Raw genomic sequence first — 16,518 nt, 5'->3', positions numbered from 1 at the left:
AGAGGTAGTTTGGGCCTAGATCTCATTTGTGTGGCTGGGGCTGAAGAGGCAGAATGGTTTTTAATGCGTTTGAGACCTCTAGCGTCCAGTTCCTTCACTGCACGGCTAATATTTTTCTCCTGCTTTTCCCCCATTCCAAACAATAACAAGAAATTGTTGATGTGGTGACTATTGACTTAAATGGATAACTCATCTCTTTCAGTTTCTGCCTGTTCATGTTCCTACTGAGGAAGAAAAGAATGATCCCATTCTTTTTGCCAACAGTGTCCGACAAACCATGGCAACGTATGTAACCAGTCATGAATACAATCTTTGATAAGTTTTCTGTCCTGCAGTTCCTTTTATATCCTAACCATAATTTAGTCGAGTCCCAGGTTTGATATATAGAAATTGCTCTAGATTTTCACCAAGAGGTGTAAATTCCTATACTAAAACACCCGCATTGTTTTTACAAGGAGCATAAAGAAGGTCATCTTAATTTGGAACATAGTATGTTCAATTTATGGAAAGCTGGAATAAATTGCTCCTTTGTTTTATTGGCAAGAATAAGTGGATGGTTTGTTCCCTGAGGTTAATGGGCTGCATGTACAAGACTGTAAATCTTCAAACATCATGACACTGCCATAATGTAGTTTCACAGCACAGTTTCAGTCCCACAGAATGATATGTATTGCTGTATTCTACTTGCAGCAGTGCAAGAATAAATTATCATTTGGTTTCTCTATGAGCATTAAAGCCAAAATGAGACAGAGAAGGTAAACAGTCAACTAATAGTAATTTTAATGTAAATAACTGATTTTTCTTTTTCCTTAATTTCTTTTTCCTTTCAGTGCTTTGAATGTGCCAGTCACTGATCACACTTTTGAAGACTGCAGACTAATGATTTCAGCAGGACAGCTGACTTTACCCATGGAAGCTGGGCTAGTGGAGTTCACCAAAATTAGCAAGAAACTCAAGTAAGGGAAGTTTAACTATTGGTAGCCTAATTACTGCAGCACTGCAGGTGTTGATGGCCATCTACAAAAGGCTAAATTGCCTGACAGCTGACTTGGCCATGTGTAATATAATGTATTCATGTATACAGCCTACATATGTACACTATATGGAAATCAGAAATGAGGAAAATCTCAGTAAGAACTAATCCCATGTAATTTTTGTGGGCAGCATTATGAGAGAAAAAAGGCATTTATCTAAAATTTTGTCACCAAAAGGTGAAGAACACAAAGCAGTACCTCCTTCAGTACCTCCTTCATGGTACTCTTGGTGCCTAATTTAAATTGCTTTCATGGATATGCACAGGAAGTTTGTGGTAGAAAGTAAAACATCATCTCTCCAGCCTGAGACTCCAGCCAGTGGCTTGTTTTTCTTAGCTGTAGTGTGCAGCCATGTTTTGCTAGTGCTGTCAACTTTCTCTCTCTGCTAGAGTGGAACTGGAGGACTGAACCACTTCATCATGCACCAACACATCAAATCATCTGCCTTGGCTGTGGTAAAGCAGAATGATGTGCTCAGTGCATCTTGACTTACTACATATGTGCTCTACATCCATCTGTAGAACTCTGTCTAGAACAATCTTCAATAATTAGATAGCAGTCCTAATTATCTGTACTGAGATGCAGTGATGTATTTCTGCAGAGAGATCAGATACTTCTCAGGCTGCAGCAATACTAGCATTTGGGTAGAGAGATAGCTAATAGAGCTGAGATCTGCTGGCTTCCACTAGGGAAATATTCACCCTAGAGCATGATACAGCAAAATAATGCTGCACCTGAATTTGTGGTAATGAAAGGCTCCCTGTTAGACTTGTCTAGTAAGTTGGCAGATTATTTTAGGTTCGTAAAGTTACTCCAAGGAAGTCTGATATGCCCAAGCATAGAACTGCCTGCTTTTAATATGGATAACTTGAGCAGTCCTTATTTGCCCATTTCATGCCCCAGGTTTGAAGTGCAGCATTTCTAATGCTCTACACACATGCTCTGTTTGGCTATTTTTTGTCTTTGAACACTGTAATAACTCCTACTGAAATTCCATCTGTTCAAGATCAGCTGTATAGAAATATCTCCTCTCCCTCATGTCTGCATAGCCTAAAATGGAATCATGTCAGAGAGCAGTTGGATACCTTTGCTGCTATTGCAAGTGCTTCCAAAGGGGGAAGAATTGGAATTGAGGAGTTTGCAGGGTACTTGAAGCTGCCTGTTACAGATGTCCTTAAAGAGCTGTTTCTACTCTTCGACAGGGTGAGTAGTTGGCTAACTGACTTGTTGACAATGTTTTGTTAAAAATCACATCCCAAAAGGATATTTAATTCTTTATGTCCAGTTTACTAAATGCTTCTTGTCTGGTACTTCCTGTAGGCAAGATAAGTGATTCTTACAGTTCCCTTCTTAAGTTTCAGTGGAAGTAGGTTGGTCAGTTTATAGCTTGTGAGATGACAGTCATCTCTTGGACCAGGTTGCTGCCCACCATCAGAGGATAATCATCCTGGTAATGGCTGAATAGGTTTTTCTAGTCCAGATTTTTGGCTTATGTTCACTCTGACAGCTTAATTAATTGGTGTCGTTGTAAGTTTTAAGACAAATTGACTATGACTAGAGTGTATGTTCCTGCTGCAGTTGTATAGGGTGCTATTAGACATTATCAGGACTTCTCTTGCCTCTTTCCAGCCATATCACGGAAACATGGTGGGATGACTCCCATGACTGGAGTGCTACTATAGGTGGCTACAGGCTTTTCAGAAGGGACAGGCAGGGTAGGAGAGGCGGAGGGGTAGCCCTATATGTTAGGGAGTCCCTTGACACTGTAGAAATTGAAGTCTGTAATAATAAGGTGGAGTGCCTGTGGATCAGAATCAAGGGGAAGGTCAACAAGGCTGATATTGTGATGGGAGTCTGTTACAGACCACCCAATCAAGATGATGAGGATGATGAAGTATTCTACAGGCAACTGGCGGATGTCTCCAAATCGTCATCCCTTGTTCTCGTGGGCGACTTTAACCTACCAGACATCTGCTGGGAACTCCACAGCACAGAGACGAAGCAGTCTAGAAGATTCCTGGAGTGTATAGAGGATAATTTCCTGCTCCAGCTAGTAAATGAGCCCACCAGGAATGGAGCCTCGCTTGACCTTCTTTTCACAAACAGAGAGGAGCTGGTGGGAGATGTGGTGGTCGGTGGTCGCCTGGGACTTAGTGACCATGAAATAATAAAGTTTTCAATATTCAGGGATACAAGGAGGGTCGTCAATAAGACCTCTACGCTGGACTTCCGAAGGGCAGATTTTGACCTCTTCAGAAGACTTGTTCGGAGTATACCCTGGGAAACAGACCTTGAAAACAGAGGGGTACAGGAGGGTTGGTCGTACTTCAAGGAACAAGTTCTGAAAGCACAGGAGCAAGCTGTCCCAATATGCCGAAAAGCGAGCCGGCGGGGAAGACGACCGGCCTGGCTGAATTGGGAGACTCTGAAAGAAATTAGGGTTAAGAGGAGGGCCTACCAATTATGGAAAAAAGGGATAACTACTGAGGAGGAATTTAGGAATATTGTTAAGTCATGTCGAAAGAAAATCAGAGACACAAAAGCACAATGCGAACGGAATCTCGCCACCTCTGTGAAGGATAACAAAAAGTCCTTCTACAGATACATTAGCAGCAAAAGAAGGGGCAAGGAAAATATCCATTCTATACTAGACACGAGTGGGAATATAGTTGTTAAAGATGAAGAAAAGGCTGAGGTATTTAACACCTTCTTTACCTCAGTTTTCAGCGGAAAGACAGGTTACCCTGAAGACGGATGGCTTCTGGAGCTCATAGAAAGTGACATGAATCTAAACAGCCCCCCTGTAATCCTGAAGGACACAGTCTGTGACCTACTGCGATGCTTGGATCCCCACAAGTCTATGGGACCAGATGGGATCCACCCAAGGGTAATGAAGGAGCTGGCAGAAGAGCTCGCCAAGCCTCTCGCTATCATCTATCAACAGTCCTGGCTCACTGGGGACATCCCAGATGATTGGAAATTGGTGAATGTCACGCCAATCCACAAAAAGGGCCGGAAAGAGGACCCAGGAAACTACAGGCCCGTCAGCCTGACCTCAGTGCCTGGCAGGGTCATGGAACAGATCATCCTCGGTGCAATCACACAGCACCTGCAGGATGGGCAAGGGATCAGACCCAGCCAGCACGGTTTTAGGAAGGGCAGGTCATGCCTGACCAACCTGATCTCCTTTTATGATCAGGTGACCCGACTGGTGGATGAGGGGAGGGCTGTGGATGTGGTCTACCTAGACTTCAGCAAAGCCTTTGACACCGTCTCCCACAGCATCCTCCTGAAAAAACTGTCAGCCCGCAGCTTGGACAGGAGCACCCTGTGCTGGGTTAGGAACTGGCTGGAGGGCCGGGCCCAGAGAGTGGTGCTGAACGGGGCTGCATCCAGTTGGCGGCCGGTCACTAGTGGTGTCCCCCAGGGATCAGTGTTGGGCCCAGTTCTGTTCAACATCTTCATTGATGATTTAGATGAGGGGATTGAGTCCATCATCAGCAAATTCGCAGACGACACTAAGCTGGGGGGGAGTGTTGATCAACTCGAAGGCAGGAGGGCTCTGCAGAGGGACCTGGACAGACTGGAGAGTTGGGCTGATTCCAACGGGATGAGGTTTAACACGGCCAAGTGCCGGGTCCTGCACTTTGGCCACAACAACCCCATGCAGCGCTACAGGCTGGGGACAGAGTGGCTGGAGAGCAGCCAGGCAGAAAAGGACCTGGGAGTCTGGATCGACAAGAAGCTGAACATGAGCCAGCAGTGTGCCCAGGTGGCCAAGAAGGCCAATGGCATCCTGGGCTGGCTCAGGAACAGCGTGGCCAGCAGGTCCAAGGAAGTGATTCTGCCCCTGTACTCAGCCCTCGTGAGGCCACACCTTGAGTACTGTGTCCAGTTCTGGGCCCCCCAGTTCAGGAAGGATATCGAGGTCCTGGAGCAGGTCCAAAGGAGGGCAACCAGGCTGGTGAAGGGACTCGAGCATAGACCCTACGAGGAGAGGCTGAGAGAACGGGTTGTTCAGCCTAAAGAAGAGGCGGCTCAGGGGAGACCTCATCGAGACAACTACCTGAAAGGAGGGTGTAGCCAGGTGGGGGTTGGGCTCTTTTACCAAACAACTTTCAACAAGACAAGAGGGCATGGACTTAAGTTGTGCCAGGGGAAGTTTAGGTTAGATATTAGAAAGAATTTCTTTACGGAAAGAGTGATCCGTCATTGGAATGGGCTGCCCACTGAAGTGGTGGATTCTCCGTCCCTGGAGATATTTAAAAAAAGACTGGATGTGGCACTCAGTGCCATGGTCTAGCAACCGCAACGGTGGTTCAAGGGTTGGACTCGATGATCTCTGAGGTCCCTTCCAACCCAGCCAATTCTATGATTCTATGATTCTATAAAGGAGGCTGCACATTAATGGGATCAGTTAGGCTTTCCCCCATAGGCTGTGGTAATTTTCTACTCCTCTCTGAAAACAAGAAAAACTGCTTTGCTGATGCACTCCTCTGACTATCCCAGAAGCCTATAGCATATAATATACTAGATTATATATATGACTGTCCTAGAGCATAGCATAAAAATCGTCTTACTTCTAGGGACCCAGTATGTGCTACAGTGCAAACAGCATCTTGTCCTGCAAGTGCTTAATGAACTGGAGTTTGTTTCTTATTGGAGACCCTCTCCCAGCTCAGCATCCCTCTTCCTGATCAAGTTAGCTTCAGCAGTACATTTTGGGAGGTCATCGTGTTGTATATGCTGAATAAAACTGGGGATTTTTCCACATAAAAAGGCTTTACAGGCTCTAACATAGAGAACAATCAAATGTATTTCCTTAATTGCTGAATGCATTGAAGCTCTAGCAGAGCTATGTGCTCATCCTTTCTTCGTTCTTGCCTCCCCATCTTGGAGCACTGGCTCCTATGAACAGGTAGTCTGAGTCCTGAAGCACAGTACATAATATAGAATTAAGGTGTGGCAGCCAAAATAGTTCAGGGCAATAAAGATTATTTTCACTTCCCTTTGTGGCATTTCCTTGTCAGTGACTACAATTAGCAAAGTAATGCTCAATTCACTAAAAGGCAGAAGGCATAAGATGGCAGAAAAAAGACAAGACTCTAGCAAACTTGTGCTACATTCATCTTTAAGGAGATCAGTTTAACTGAGGAGCTATCACACTAATGTGGCCTTTCTGCATATTGCTTCAGTTATATGCACAGGTATTTGAGACTTCTGCTCTATGGCGTTCAGCCTCATCAGTTTGTTGGGTTTTTTTTCTAAAAAGATTCCTCAAATCATGTAAAGCTCACCATGCAGAGAAAAAAAAAAAAAGAGGCGTATCTCAGAAACTCCTGAGACCTGAGCCAACTGCAGCTGGAAACATGCACAGACAGGGTGAAGTTTTGCCCACACCCAGCTCACAGACAACAAGGCTTTGGAGAGCTACAGAAGCACAGGATCTCTGAGAAGCTCCCTCAAAAAATCTTCACCATGTTCCTTGCTAAAGCTTTGCTGAGTGGAGGAAGTGGTAGTGGCCGTGGAGGAAGCCTTGCACGTGGCCTTGGAGGTCTCCTAACAGGAGGTGGACACGGAGGGAATCTGGGAGGAATCGTTGGAGGTCTTGTCAATCTTATAAGTGAAGCAGCAGCTCAGTATAATCCAGAGCCACCTCCACCTCCACACAGTCATTTTACAAACGTGGAAGCTTATGAGAGTGATGAAATTCGACAGTTTCGTCGCCTTTTTGCCCAGCTGGCTGGAGATGATATGGAAGTGTGTGCCACAGAGCTAAGGGACATCTTGAACAAAGTTGTTTCCAGACATCAAGACCTGAAGACAGACGGCTTCAGCCTAGACACCTGCCGTAGCATGGTGGCAGTCATGGACAGTGACACAAATGGCAAACTGGGCTTTGAAGAGTTTAAGTATCTGTGGAACAACATTAAAAAATGGCAATGTGTGTACAAGCAGTATGACACTGCTCAGTCAGGCACTGTTGGGAGAGCTCAGCTGCCGGGTGCCTTGGAGGCTGCCGGGTTCCATCTGAAGGAAGAGCTGTGCCAGGTGATCGTGCGCAGGTACGCGGACGAGGAGGGCAGCATGGATTTCAACAACTTCATCAGCTGCTTGGTGCGACTGGACAGCATGTTCAGGACCTTCAAGTCCCTGGACAGAGATGGCAATGGGCAGATCAAAATAACCATTGAAGATTGGCTGCGGCTCACCATGTATTCCTGAAGGCTTAGCAGAGAAAAATAGGAAGAATGCACATGGAAAAGTACAACCCTGTACTATCAAACTGCAGTCTTTTCCTTCTAATCCTCAGGCAGATGTAGCTGGGGGTAGATAGCTCAGCTTCAAGTGCTGTGATTCCTCTTGTGCATGCATTACTCTGCTTTTCTGAAGGGTTTGTGTAAGTTGTCAATTGGACAGCTCTCTCAGTCTGTCTGAAAAAAACAATCTCCAGACTCTGAAGTGAGCAAGGATGTTGGAGGATCAAAGATCAGTTCTTTCTTCATGTCAAGTGGCTTGTATATGAGTATAACTACTGTATAAAAGGCTCCTAAGTTTGGTGTTACTTTGTGATGTTACTGTTCTGATTTGTCAGCGTTTGCTAAGCTGGAATAAAAGCTCTGCTTACCTGAAGGCAAGCACTAGTAAAGAGAGTTGTGCAGTTATTCCTAAAAAGGAGAAAAACATGGGAAGTGCCGTAGCAATGGCAGTCATGAATCTACATAATCATATATTTAATTTTCCTCCTACTTCTGCTTTTTCATGCCTGTCTGCTGAAGCAAAACCCGAGTGGCATTGTCAGTTCTACCTGCTGGCCAGGACAAAATAGAAGACTTACTTAAGGCTATTTTTACAACCTTTTCCTCCTTCCTGCAACGCTATTAATTACACTTTTTGACCTTTCCTTAAAGCCTGATTAGAGTTATAATGAAAACAACTTAAAATACTAGGTTTCTATTTAGAGAAGCTTGCTGCTGTAATAATGTAGTCACTCAGCAGACAGACAGCCAAAATCAACCTCTGGCTATCTGAGTTAAATTTTATCAGGGCACAACATCCCACACAAGCTGGTTTTGTAGTTCTGCCTAAGATGTCATTTTTTCAGTAAAAGAAAAATGAGTAACATGAACTGTCAGAGGTACATTTCTTTGAATTAAGGATTACAGTTGCTGAAAACAGCACTGCAATGTAACAAGGCAGATTTCTCAGCAGGGCTCTGCTGCTTTAGAATAAAATTGTCTAGGGTGTGTGCTAGCTGACTGGAATGTGAAAGAATAGGTTGAGCAGAGCAGCTTCCAACTACCTGCAGTCTCCAGATGTGAGACTGAACCTGCCCCTCCCCAGGGAGACATTAGTGACTAATGGAGAAATAACCACACAATACCTGCAGGGCATCTCAGTGCTAATGGGGCACTGGTTTAGTTTTGTTCCTGAATTTCCATAGCTGTGATTTCTAAATCTTGCAGTTACAATTGACAAATAGTAGTTTCCAAATAGATGAAATCTCTTCCCTGAGATTTCTACTTGCAGAGAAGCCTTTTACTTGCAACTTGGAAAAAAATGAATTCAATCTGCTGCCCACTTCTTAACTCCTGCACTTCTTTTAGTCCCAAGCTGGGTGACAGAAAGAGTAAAAATATTTGTATTGGCCCAAACTGTCAGGAAAGAGGTTGGTTCTTCCTAATGGCATTCACCCCCTACTCCCAGTTACTCACTGGAAAAGCACAGAGTTATCCACAGTGCCACTGGGGCTCTGTGTCAGAAAAGGGAGCACAAGGGAAAGTGTGATACCCCCAGGTGAGCACCATCCTGCCAGGTTTGTTTGTTTCCCTTTCTGACTAGTTGGAACTTGCATGTAGCAACAAGTAGTGGAAATCTTGGCATTGCAGCAATAGACTCTCAGAGGATGAGCCTGGATATGAACATGAGGGGTACATCTGCAGTTCTCCAGATGCTCCAGATCTAAATTCTCTGGCATAGGAGCCCTGGAAGTGAGTGGGGCTTTACCTCACTAGACATGACTGTCTAGTGCACACACACACACACACTTGATTTTTCCCATTGCATTAGATAGTGAGAAACCAGTTTTGAGGCAGTACTCCTTCAGACTTTAATGACTGCATCTGTCTTGCAGTCCTCTTGCAACTCTAAATGGAGACTGCTTATGACAATGCAAATCTTGCTTCCCCAAGTGTACCATTTACTGCATTATACAAAAAAACCAGCAAAACCCTAGTTGTCATACCATGCTATAGTTAAAATAATAGCAGAAAACTTATTTCCTTAAATAAAACAGGAGTTGTTGAGGTTATGTTACATTTTGGTTACATTGTGTAACACAATTACATAAATATTGATATTCTGCTGTGCTATTTAGAGAACTGGAGCTTAGTTCACATCTTGCTCCCTTAAAATATTCTTAGGTGCAGCACCTGCAAACACAGCTACGGATGCACAGAAAGACTCCAAGTGCTTGTGTGCAGTGGTGTCACACAGGCACTGAAGGTTTTCCTGCATTTTCAGTTTAACTCTCACTGCTTTTTTCAGGCAACAACCCTATCATTTCTCCTTAACCAACATGCCAGAGCCTCTGGAAGTGAGCCAGCATCCTAGGGCTTTGTAAAACTAGTGACAACATGATCTGTCAAGTATAATAAGTTGATTTCCTACTCAGCTGGCTGGGGTGATTGTATCAGATTGCACTCAGTTTTGATTACTGGCTTTTGGCACTTTAATGAAAGTACTGTGACCCTTATTAGCTCTTGCAAAGCTGTATTAACTGATTTCAAAGTTCTTTTTTAATGATGGTGTTTTATTTAAGTTTACTTCCCAATTCTTCTCCTGTGATCATTACTGCTAGAAATATTTTGTTTTAAATATTCTAATGGCATCAAACAATCCTTTACCTAGGATACAGTCTATAAAACTGTCTGAAAATAATATTCCATAGAACTTTGAACAATTATTATCTACAGTCTTGCTTCACTTGTTCTAAGAGTTTAGGTTTGTAATGATACATTTTGAGTTAGATCTATTATTGTTACAGTCAAGACCGAGCCAAAATATTTAAAGTGTCAGCAACACAGTGACAGCAAGTATTGTAAATAAAGTAGCATTTTATCTACTGTCCTTTTCTAATGATTAAAAGCTGACAAAAGTTATATCCTTTAGACACACATGAAAATAAATTAAAGACTAGTCATATTTTTACTAAAAGATTTCCTTAAAATTCACAGGTCTTTAAAGTCCAAGATGCTCAAATGCTACCTGTGTTCAAAAAATACTGATTTGACTATCAATAAAAAAATCAACAGCTGTCCCTACAAAACCACCTAGAGTTTGGATTTCAAGGCTGAATAAAATTGTATCTTAGCAGTTTTAAATCCTGTCAACTATATAGCCTGATAAAGAAAAGTTAGTATTGAACCCATTATTACACATATTTTATTAATCAATCTTAAATTCATTAACAGAAATCCCTGCTTTGTAGAACCCAGGATTTTCAAAGCATTCTATGGAGCAGCCCTAGTATTTTGCCACTTGCAAGCTCCATATTCTACTGTTCATCAGCACAAAACCAAGAAAGAGAATGGTAAAGGTTCATGGGCTCAAGTGGGCAATAGAAGTTGGAAGAGCCAGAAACAGAATCTAGACCTGGCTGTTCAATACAACTTTACCCAGGAGTTCACCCCTCTCTCACTTGGCTGAAAATGGTTTTTGTGTTGTTCTCAGACTATGTTTTAAAACATCTTTTTCTTCCTGATATGTGCAACTATGAGCTACTAGTGACTTTAGCTATGCATTCATTATCTACTCAATGTCCCATCACCTAACACTTCCATACAGCTTCTTCCCCAGACTGGATCTTTCCCAAAACCCTCCAGAAGTTTTCAGCATGATCACAGGAACACCACTGTGTTCAGCATTTCAGTGGGCATCTGTGATTTTCCCTGTCTGGTTTACATAGAATTAATCATGGATCCCATCAAAGCAAGCATCAAATGTTTTGTTGATGTAGCCTTGTAGTTAACACACTGAAATGTTCCCTCAGATCAAATCTGGGATTATCAGAGAGCCTGTTACAATGAATTCATTGCATTTCTGGCTTAAAAGGTAGCAGAGTGTATTTGCTTCAAAATAACACATAGGGCACTGCATTAGCTTCAAAGAAAGGCTTAAGATAACCATGCAGATTTACTGCATAGCCAGACTGCACTTTAACTGGCAAGTATTTTATTGCTGAAGGTGCTCAGGAAGAATGAACAGGACAGCAGCTTCACTGTTGGCTTGGTTATTCTAGGCTGTTGCATTGGTCTCTGAACTTCACAAGTGCCAGTGCTACATGAACTGTTAAAGTTCCCTTAAGCACCCTTAAACTGTATTCCAGTTCTTGTTAGAGGCTTCTTGGAGGTCATATGCTGAAGAAAAACTTGTAAGTGGTCTTAAATCTTTTCTTTGTTTGGGTGTTTATAAGATAACAAATGATACCAAATTTCTCAATAATGAAAATATCTATATTGCTACTTCAGCCCTAGTATATTTATTACATATAGACTTAGCAAGCTGCTATTTATATATTTAGAAACTGTTAGTATTTTTTCCAGGAGGAACAAATACCTCCAGTGTTGTAAACTGTCTTAATCTATGTTGTATGGTTGATTTATGCAACAGTTTTTAAACTGCTCTGCAATATTAACTACCTCTATGCATGTTTTGGTTACAGAATGCAGATGGCACCATCGACTTCAGAGAATATGTGATTGGTTTGTCTGTTCTCTGTAACCCAGCCAACACAGAGGAGACTATTCAGATGGCATTTAAGGTAGGTCCAATTTAGTGTAAATCTGCAAACCTGACAAATCAAGACTGACTGTAAGTGTGTTAGCTTTCATATTGTAAGTTTATAGCTTCAATCTTCTATGGAAATGTGAGTAATACTCTTAAACCAATTGACATTTAGAGTGTGAAGGGTAGGGACAGAACTGCAGGCATTAGCTTCATAGAAAAGTGTTTCAAAAGCCATTTGAAGGCACTACTGAATATGTGACTTGGCAGGCTAGCTTCAAAAATTATTCCCCAGCACTTGCAGGTTTTTTTCTGCTGTGATTTTTCAATGTCACAAATAGACAATAGATGGAGCAACCTCCTCTTGGAGTCAAGCACTCAGTAGAGTCACTCACTGTTATTAACAAAAAGGAAGGGTAAAAAAATTTTAAGAAGTGCTATTGCACATCCACAATGGGGTGCATCAAAGGTGTTTTGGCTTGTACCTGTTCAGGACCTGTGTCCTGACAGCAGTCAAGGAGCAGTAGATCCTTTCAGATCTCATGTACAAACAGACCATGTGTAACCAGAGATGCTCAGGTTGTGTGTCCCTTAATAGGAAAATGCTAAAAATTACTTTTTTCTTTTATTTAGTAAACCTGGCACACATTCAGTTAATTTACCTATTGGTCTCTTGTACTTAAACATGTTGAACACTATATTGAGATACAGATCACATTCATCTTAAACTTTTTAATACTGATGTGTACTCAGGAAGTAGCAGAAGTTTTATGGCAATGTGTTTTATCCACTGGCTGCTTCACAGATAAGTCCTGCAGCTGCTCTAAGTGATTTGTGCTTGTTTTGAGGGATGTTTTATCAGTACAGATACCTATGAAGAAGCAAGCCTAACAGCTATTGTTGCTGTTTCATTGTTTTCTTCCCTACACTATACTCCTCAGTATCTTAACAGTTGTGCTGATAATAAAATCAGTAATTTGTTTGAATTCCCAGTTTCAGTGGAAAATTACTGGTTCAGCTGTTTTCAGCCTGTTTCAGTTGGAAAGGAAACTATGGGTTTCCTTTTTCTCCTTGTTTTCTTTGTCACTAAATGTCCTTTGTTTTGCAGCGGCAAAGTTTGCCTATAGCAAGTACTTAGGAATTCCAGCCATCCATCCCTTGTATTTCTGAAGGGGCTGACTCATGTTTACTGTCACTGTGCTGGGAAGGATGGGATGATCAGTATACATCTACTGCCTGCATTCCAGTCACTAAAACTCCTTTTCAATAACAATAATTACTACTGGTTGCCTGATCACATACATTAAAATCTAGGTATTTTATGTTAGAATATAAGCTATGGCAAGTTTAATCTAGTGGCAGATATGTCTCTTCAAATCCCAGGCACTGTTTTCATATCCCCTTTTGAGGACTAGAAACCTGATACTGTGCACAGAAGGTTCATAGGCAAACTGATACTAAAGCATTTCTGCATGTTATGTCTTTTTCAGCTCTTTGACATGGATGAGGATGGCACTATAACAGAAAATGAGTTTGCTTCTATCATTCAGTCAGCTCTGGGGCTTCCTGAGCTTGATGTTTCTATGCTTTTTAAAGAAATAGATGCAGATAAAACTGGGAAGCTGTCCTATGGTAAGTTACATCATTTTGCAACAGAGCACAGTCCTACTGACAGAGTTTCCTACCTTTTTTCTGAGAATATCTGATGGTTCTCATAGTGTTTTCCTGGGGAAAACTGCTAGAACACAGACCTAGATATTTGGTGTCATATGCCTGAGAATCTTCAGAGGAGAGTAACTGGATATCAGCTTCAGTAAAAGGAGCAGGCTGGAAATTTTGTTTGATTCTCTTGCTGCATTTAGCATCTGTATTTTTTATATATTTCAGATGAGTTCAAGAACTTCGCACTCAAGCATCCATATTATGCCAAGTTGTTCACTACATACCTAGAGCTACAAAGATACCAATCAGATATGTTGGAGGAGGATGACATTGTGGCACCTGAAGTCAAACACAGTCCTGTGAGAAAAAGTGCAATCCCAGTGTCAGAAACAACACCAACTGCAAGAAATAAAGTCTGTCCTGAAGGCAATGAAGAAGATAACTCCAATACCTCTGACAAAAAGGATGATTGAGAAGAGTGAAAGAATTCAGGTCTTGCATTCTAAATCGTTTTTTCCCTAGCTATTCATAAGCACATTTGCTATAGAGATGAAAGTTAAAATTTAAAAAGTTTCTTTTTTTTTTAATTTCATATCAGGAGGAGTTATTCCTGTTTGAATGTAAGAGAAAAACTACTGTAACTGTACTGTCCTTGATGTCTGTGGCACAGTACTGGAAGTGTTGTTCACTGTATTCCAAGATCCTGCTCCCAAAAAAGTTATGGATATGCTAAGAGGGGTAAGAGGGTCCAGCACTGCAGTGACCTCTCAGAATGGAGAATGAGGAGTCCACTTGTGTAAAAAAACAAGTAGAATTTTTGGTGCTGGTCAGTTCTGCTACATCCCCAACATGTCTTAAGGGGAAAAAATGCCAGAGTTTTAATTTGCAAAACCCTCTTAGCTGTTCTCCAGTTTGATAGACACAAATGAGTTACAAAACATGGAGAGCTGAACTGATGTTTTCCTTTACTTGTCCTTAGATTTCCCTTAACTATTTGTGAACTATTGAGCCTAAGCTTCTGAGCAAGACATGCTGATTCACAGATGTTAACAGAAACAGCTTTAGGCTTAAAGGCTGGGTAAAGATGGAAATGGCTGCACATCTAACAAGAAACTAATTGGAATTTCAAGATAGCAGCTTACAGTCTAGAGGAAAATGTAGACAGTAAGACCCAAGAATTAATGGACTATTTAAAAATAAATAGGATGTTGTTTACAGTACAACTGTTCAGGATCACATTAGGAGGAACATTTCAAACTTCAGCGTATTTTTTGCTAGTAATTATCAGCAGAAGAATGTGACCTTGATCTTCAAAACTTAAAAGGCAAATACACTGTCAAGGCATAGTTCTAGTAGCTAGTATCAACTCTCAAGTTGTCTCCTAGAAACCATGTTTGCATTACTGTGCCATTACTCAGTATGTTCTTAGGGATAGATTCCAAACCAAGCTCCTTCTAGTCTATGATTTGAGGATGTTTTGCCTCAGTCTCCTCTAGTGCACTGGAAATTGGGCCTTTACCTTTTTCCATTCTTCACTTGAATGCACTTTATACCATATTTAAAATACATAGGTATTTATGCAATAACTTCTAAATAAAAACTTGGAAGGGGTGGAATGACCAGCTATTTTCAAATTAAAACTGAGATGAGCAAAGCGTAGCATGTACCAAAATTAACCAATTTTCATCAGGTTTTGTATGTGAAATGGTAACCTCTGCCTTTAAGATATTTCTTGCATTGTCTGGCTGCAAGTTATTTGCCATGTTTACTCTTTCTGTGTTTATAATTGTGCCTATCCTGATGTTTCATGTGCTTAAAATAAATCTATATTTTTAAAGTACTTTACTTCAGCAGTGAAGTCTTTTCAGTACAGCAGGAAGGGTGCCTCAAGGTACCCTTGTGTTCTGCCTCAAGGGGCTGGGGGACATCCAGGCAATCCACCTTGTGCTATCTTACCTTGCTAAACACAGTGCAACCTGAAGTTGGTGGTTTTAGTTCTAAGTGTAATGGCCCTTTTCTCTATCATAAAGCTAGAAAAGTAGGACAGGACTGATGGTCTTGAAGAGTTACTTCTGCTGACTATCTCAGCAAGAAGGGATATGATATGAAGAGGATTTGCAGGTACGTGGAAAGATATCTCTGCTTTTTGACAGAAAATAAGGTGTTGCTATTTACAGGTAAAATGAGTGAACCCAGCTGAGAAGTGAGAATCATGACTTGGTGTAATAATGAACATTAGGAGAGGATTTTATTTCACTTTAGAGAAGGAGAAGCAAGAGTTACCCTCACCTGACTGTGTGGTTAGCTGGAATACATGTTAATTCCTCAGCAAGGATATTTGCCTAGCATCTTAACCAAAGTCCTCAGTCTTTCAACCACCAGTAGCCTTGTCAAAGATGACTTCCAACCAGTAAGAAAAAGATGGACAAGGAAAGATAACAAAGGCAACCAACTTCAGGTCTTGGACTGCCAAGGCTCCCCTATGCATGTTTCCTGTTGAATGCAGCCACAATGACCAACTGGAGCACTACCTGCATGGCATATTTAGGAGTAGTTATTTTAGAAAAACCTGCAAGTCACCCAAGTGCTTTGCAATTCAAGCTAAAAATATGGTATATATAAAAGTACACGTCCCAGTAGTTTAAGGGGCAAAGGCTTCAAATGGGCTTGGTATGTAGCAGTGACTCAACTCTGCTCTGAAAAAAAATCAGCTAAATGTTAGAGACACTAACTCAATATACACACATCTGCTGGATGTGCGGGAAGGGAATACATTAATTTCTAGGCATGATTGTGCCTCAGAGGGCTTTTAAAAGGACCAAACTAAAAGCACTTTGCAATAAGCAGGCATTACATTAAGTGGCAGAGCAGGAACTACACAGAAGTAGAAGGTTAAAAATACTAAACAGAAAATGGTTCTCAGTCAGGCACTGAGGGATGACACCTTTCTACCTGAGACTTTCTGAGGTGGCACTTCCTAAATAAATGCAGAAATTGAAATAACACATCCAAGTTTTATGTCAGATCATCTGCTCCT

The 16,518-nt window shown here is 41.6% G+C and overlaps 2 protein-coding genes across 3 annotated transcripts in view; both read left to right on the top strand.

Annotated features, from left to right (window-relative positions):
• The window catches only part of LPCAT2 (lysophosphatidylcholine acyltransferase 2), a 33,255-nt gene extending 17,938 nt beyond the window's left edge, over nucleotides 1–15,317 (top strand). Inside the window, exons 9-14 of one of the 2 annotated variants that reach the window (XM_030458022.1) lie at nucleotides 203–285; nucleotides 831–956; nucleotides 2,084–2,237; nucleotides 11,758–11,856; nucleotides 13,310–13,451; nucleotides 13,707–15,317. In XM_030458022.1, the coding sequence (XP_030313882.1) occupies nucleotides 203–285; nucleotides 831–956; nucleotides 2,084–2,237; nucleotides 11,758–11,856; nucleotides 13,310–13,451; nucleotides 13,707–13,954 (852 nt within the window). In that variant the 3' untranslated portion in view covers nucleotides 13,955–15,317. The remainder of the gene's footprint in view (nucleotides 1–202; nucleotides 286–830; nucleotides 957–2,083; nucleotides 2,238–11,757; nucleotides 11,857–13,309; nucleotides 13,452–13,706) is intronic. The other variant, XM_030458023.1, reaches the window with a different exon arrangement.
• On the top strand, nucleotides 6,513–7,259 carry CAPNS2 (calpain small subunit 2). Its single transcript, XM_008501291.2, has one exon. It carries the CDS (start codon nucleotides 6,513–6,515, stop codon nucleotides 7,257–7,259), a length of 747 nt encoding a protein of 248 aa, XP_008499513.1.
• Nucleotides 15,318–16,518: the final 1,201 nt, after the last annotated feature.

This window comes from Calypte anna, chromosome 11 (assembly GCF_003957555.1).
Source record: "Calypte anna isolate BGI_N300 chromosome 11, bCalAnn1_v1.p, whole genome shotgun sequence".
Classification (NCBI taxonomy): Eukaryota; Metazoa; Chordata; class Aves; order Apodiformes; family Trochilidae; genus Calypte; species Calypte anna.
This window is presented reverse-complemented; position numbering and strand designations above follow the sequence as displayed.

Coding starts and splice junctions, on each gene's coding strand:
- CAPNS2 (XM_008501291.2), top strand. CDS start 6,513: ATGTTCCTTGCTAAAGCTTTGCTGAGTGGAGGAAGTGGTAGTGGCCGT.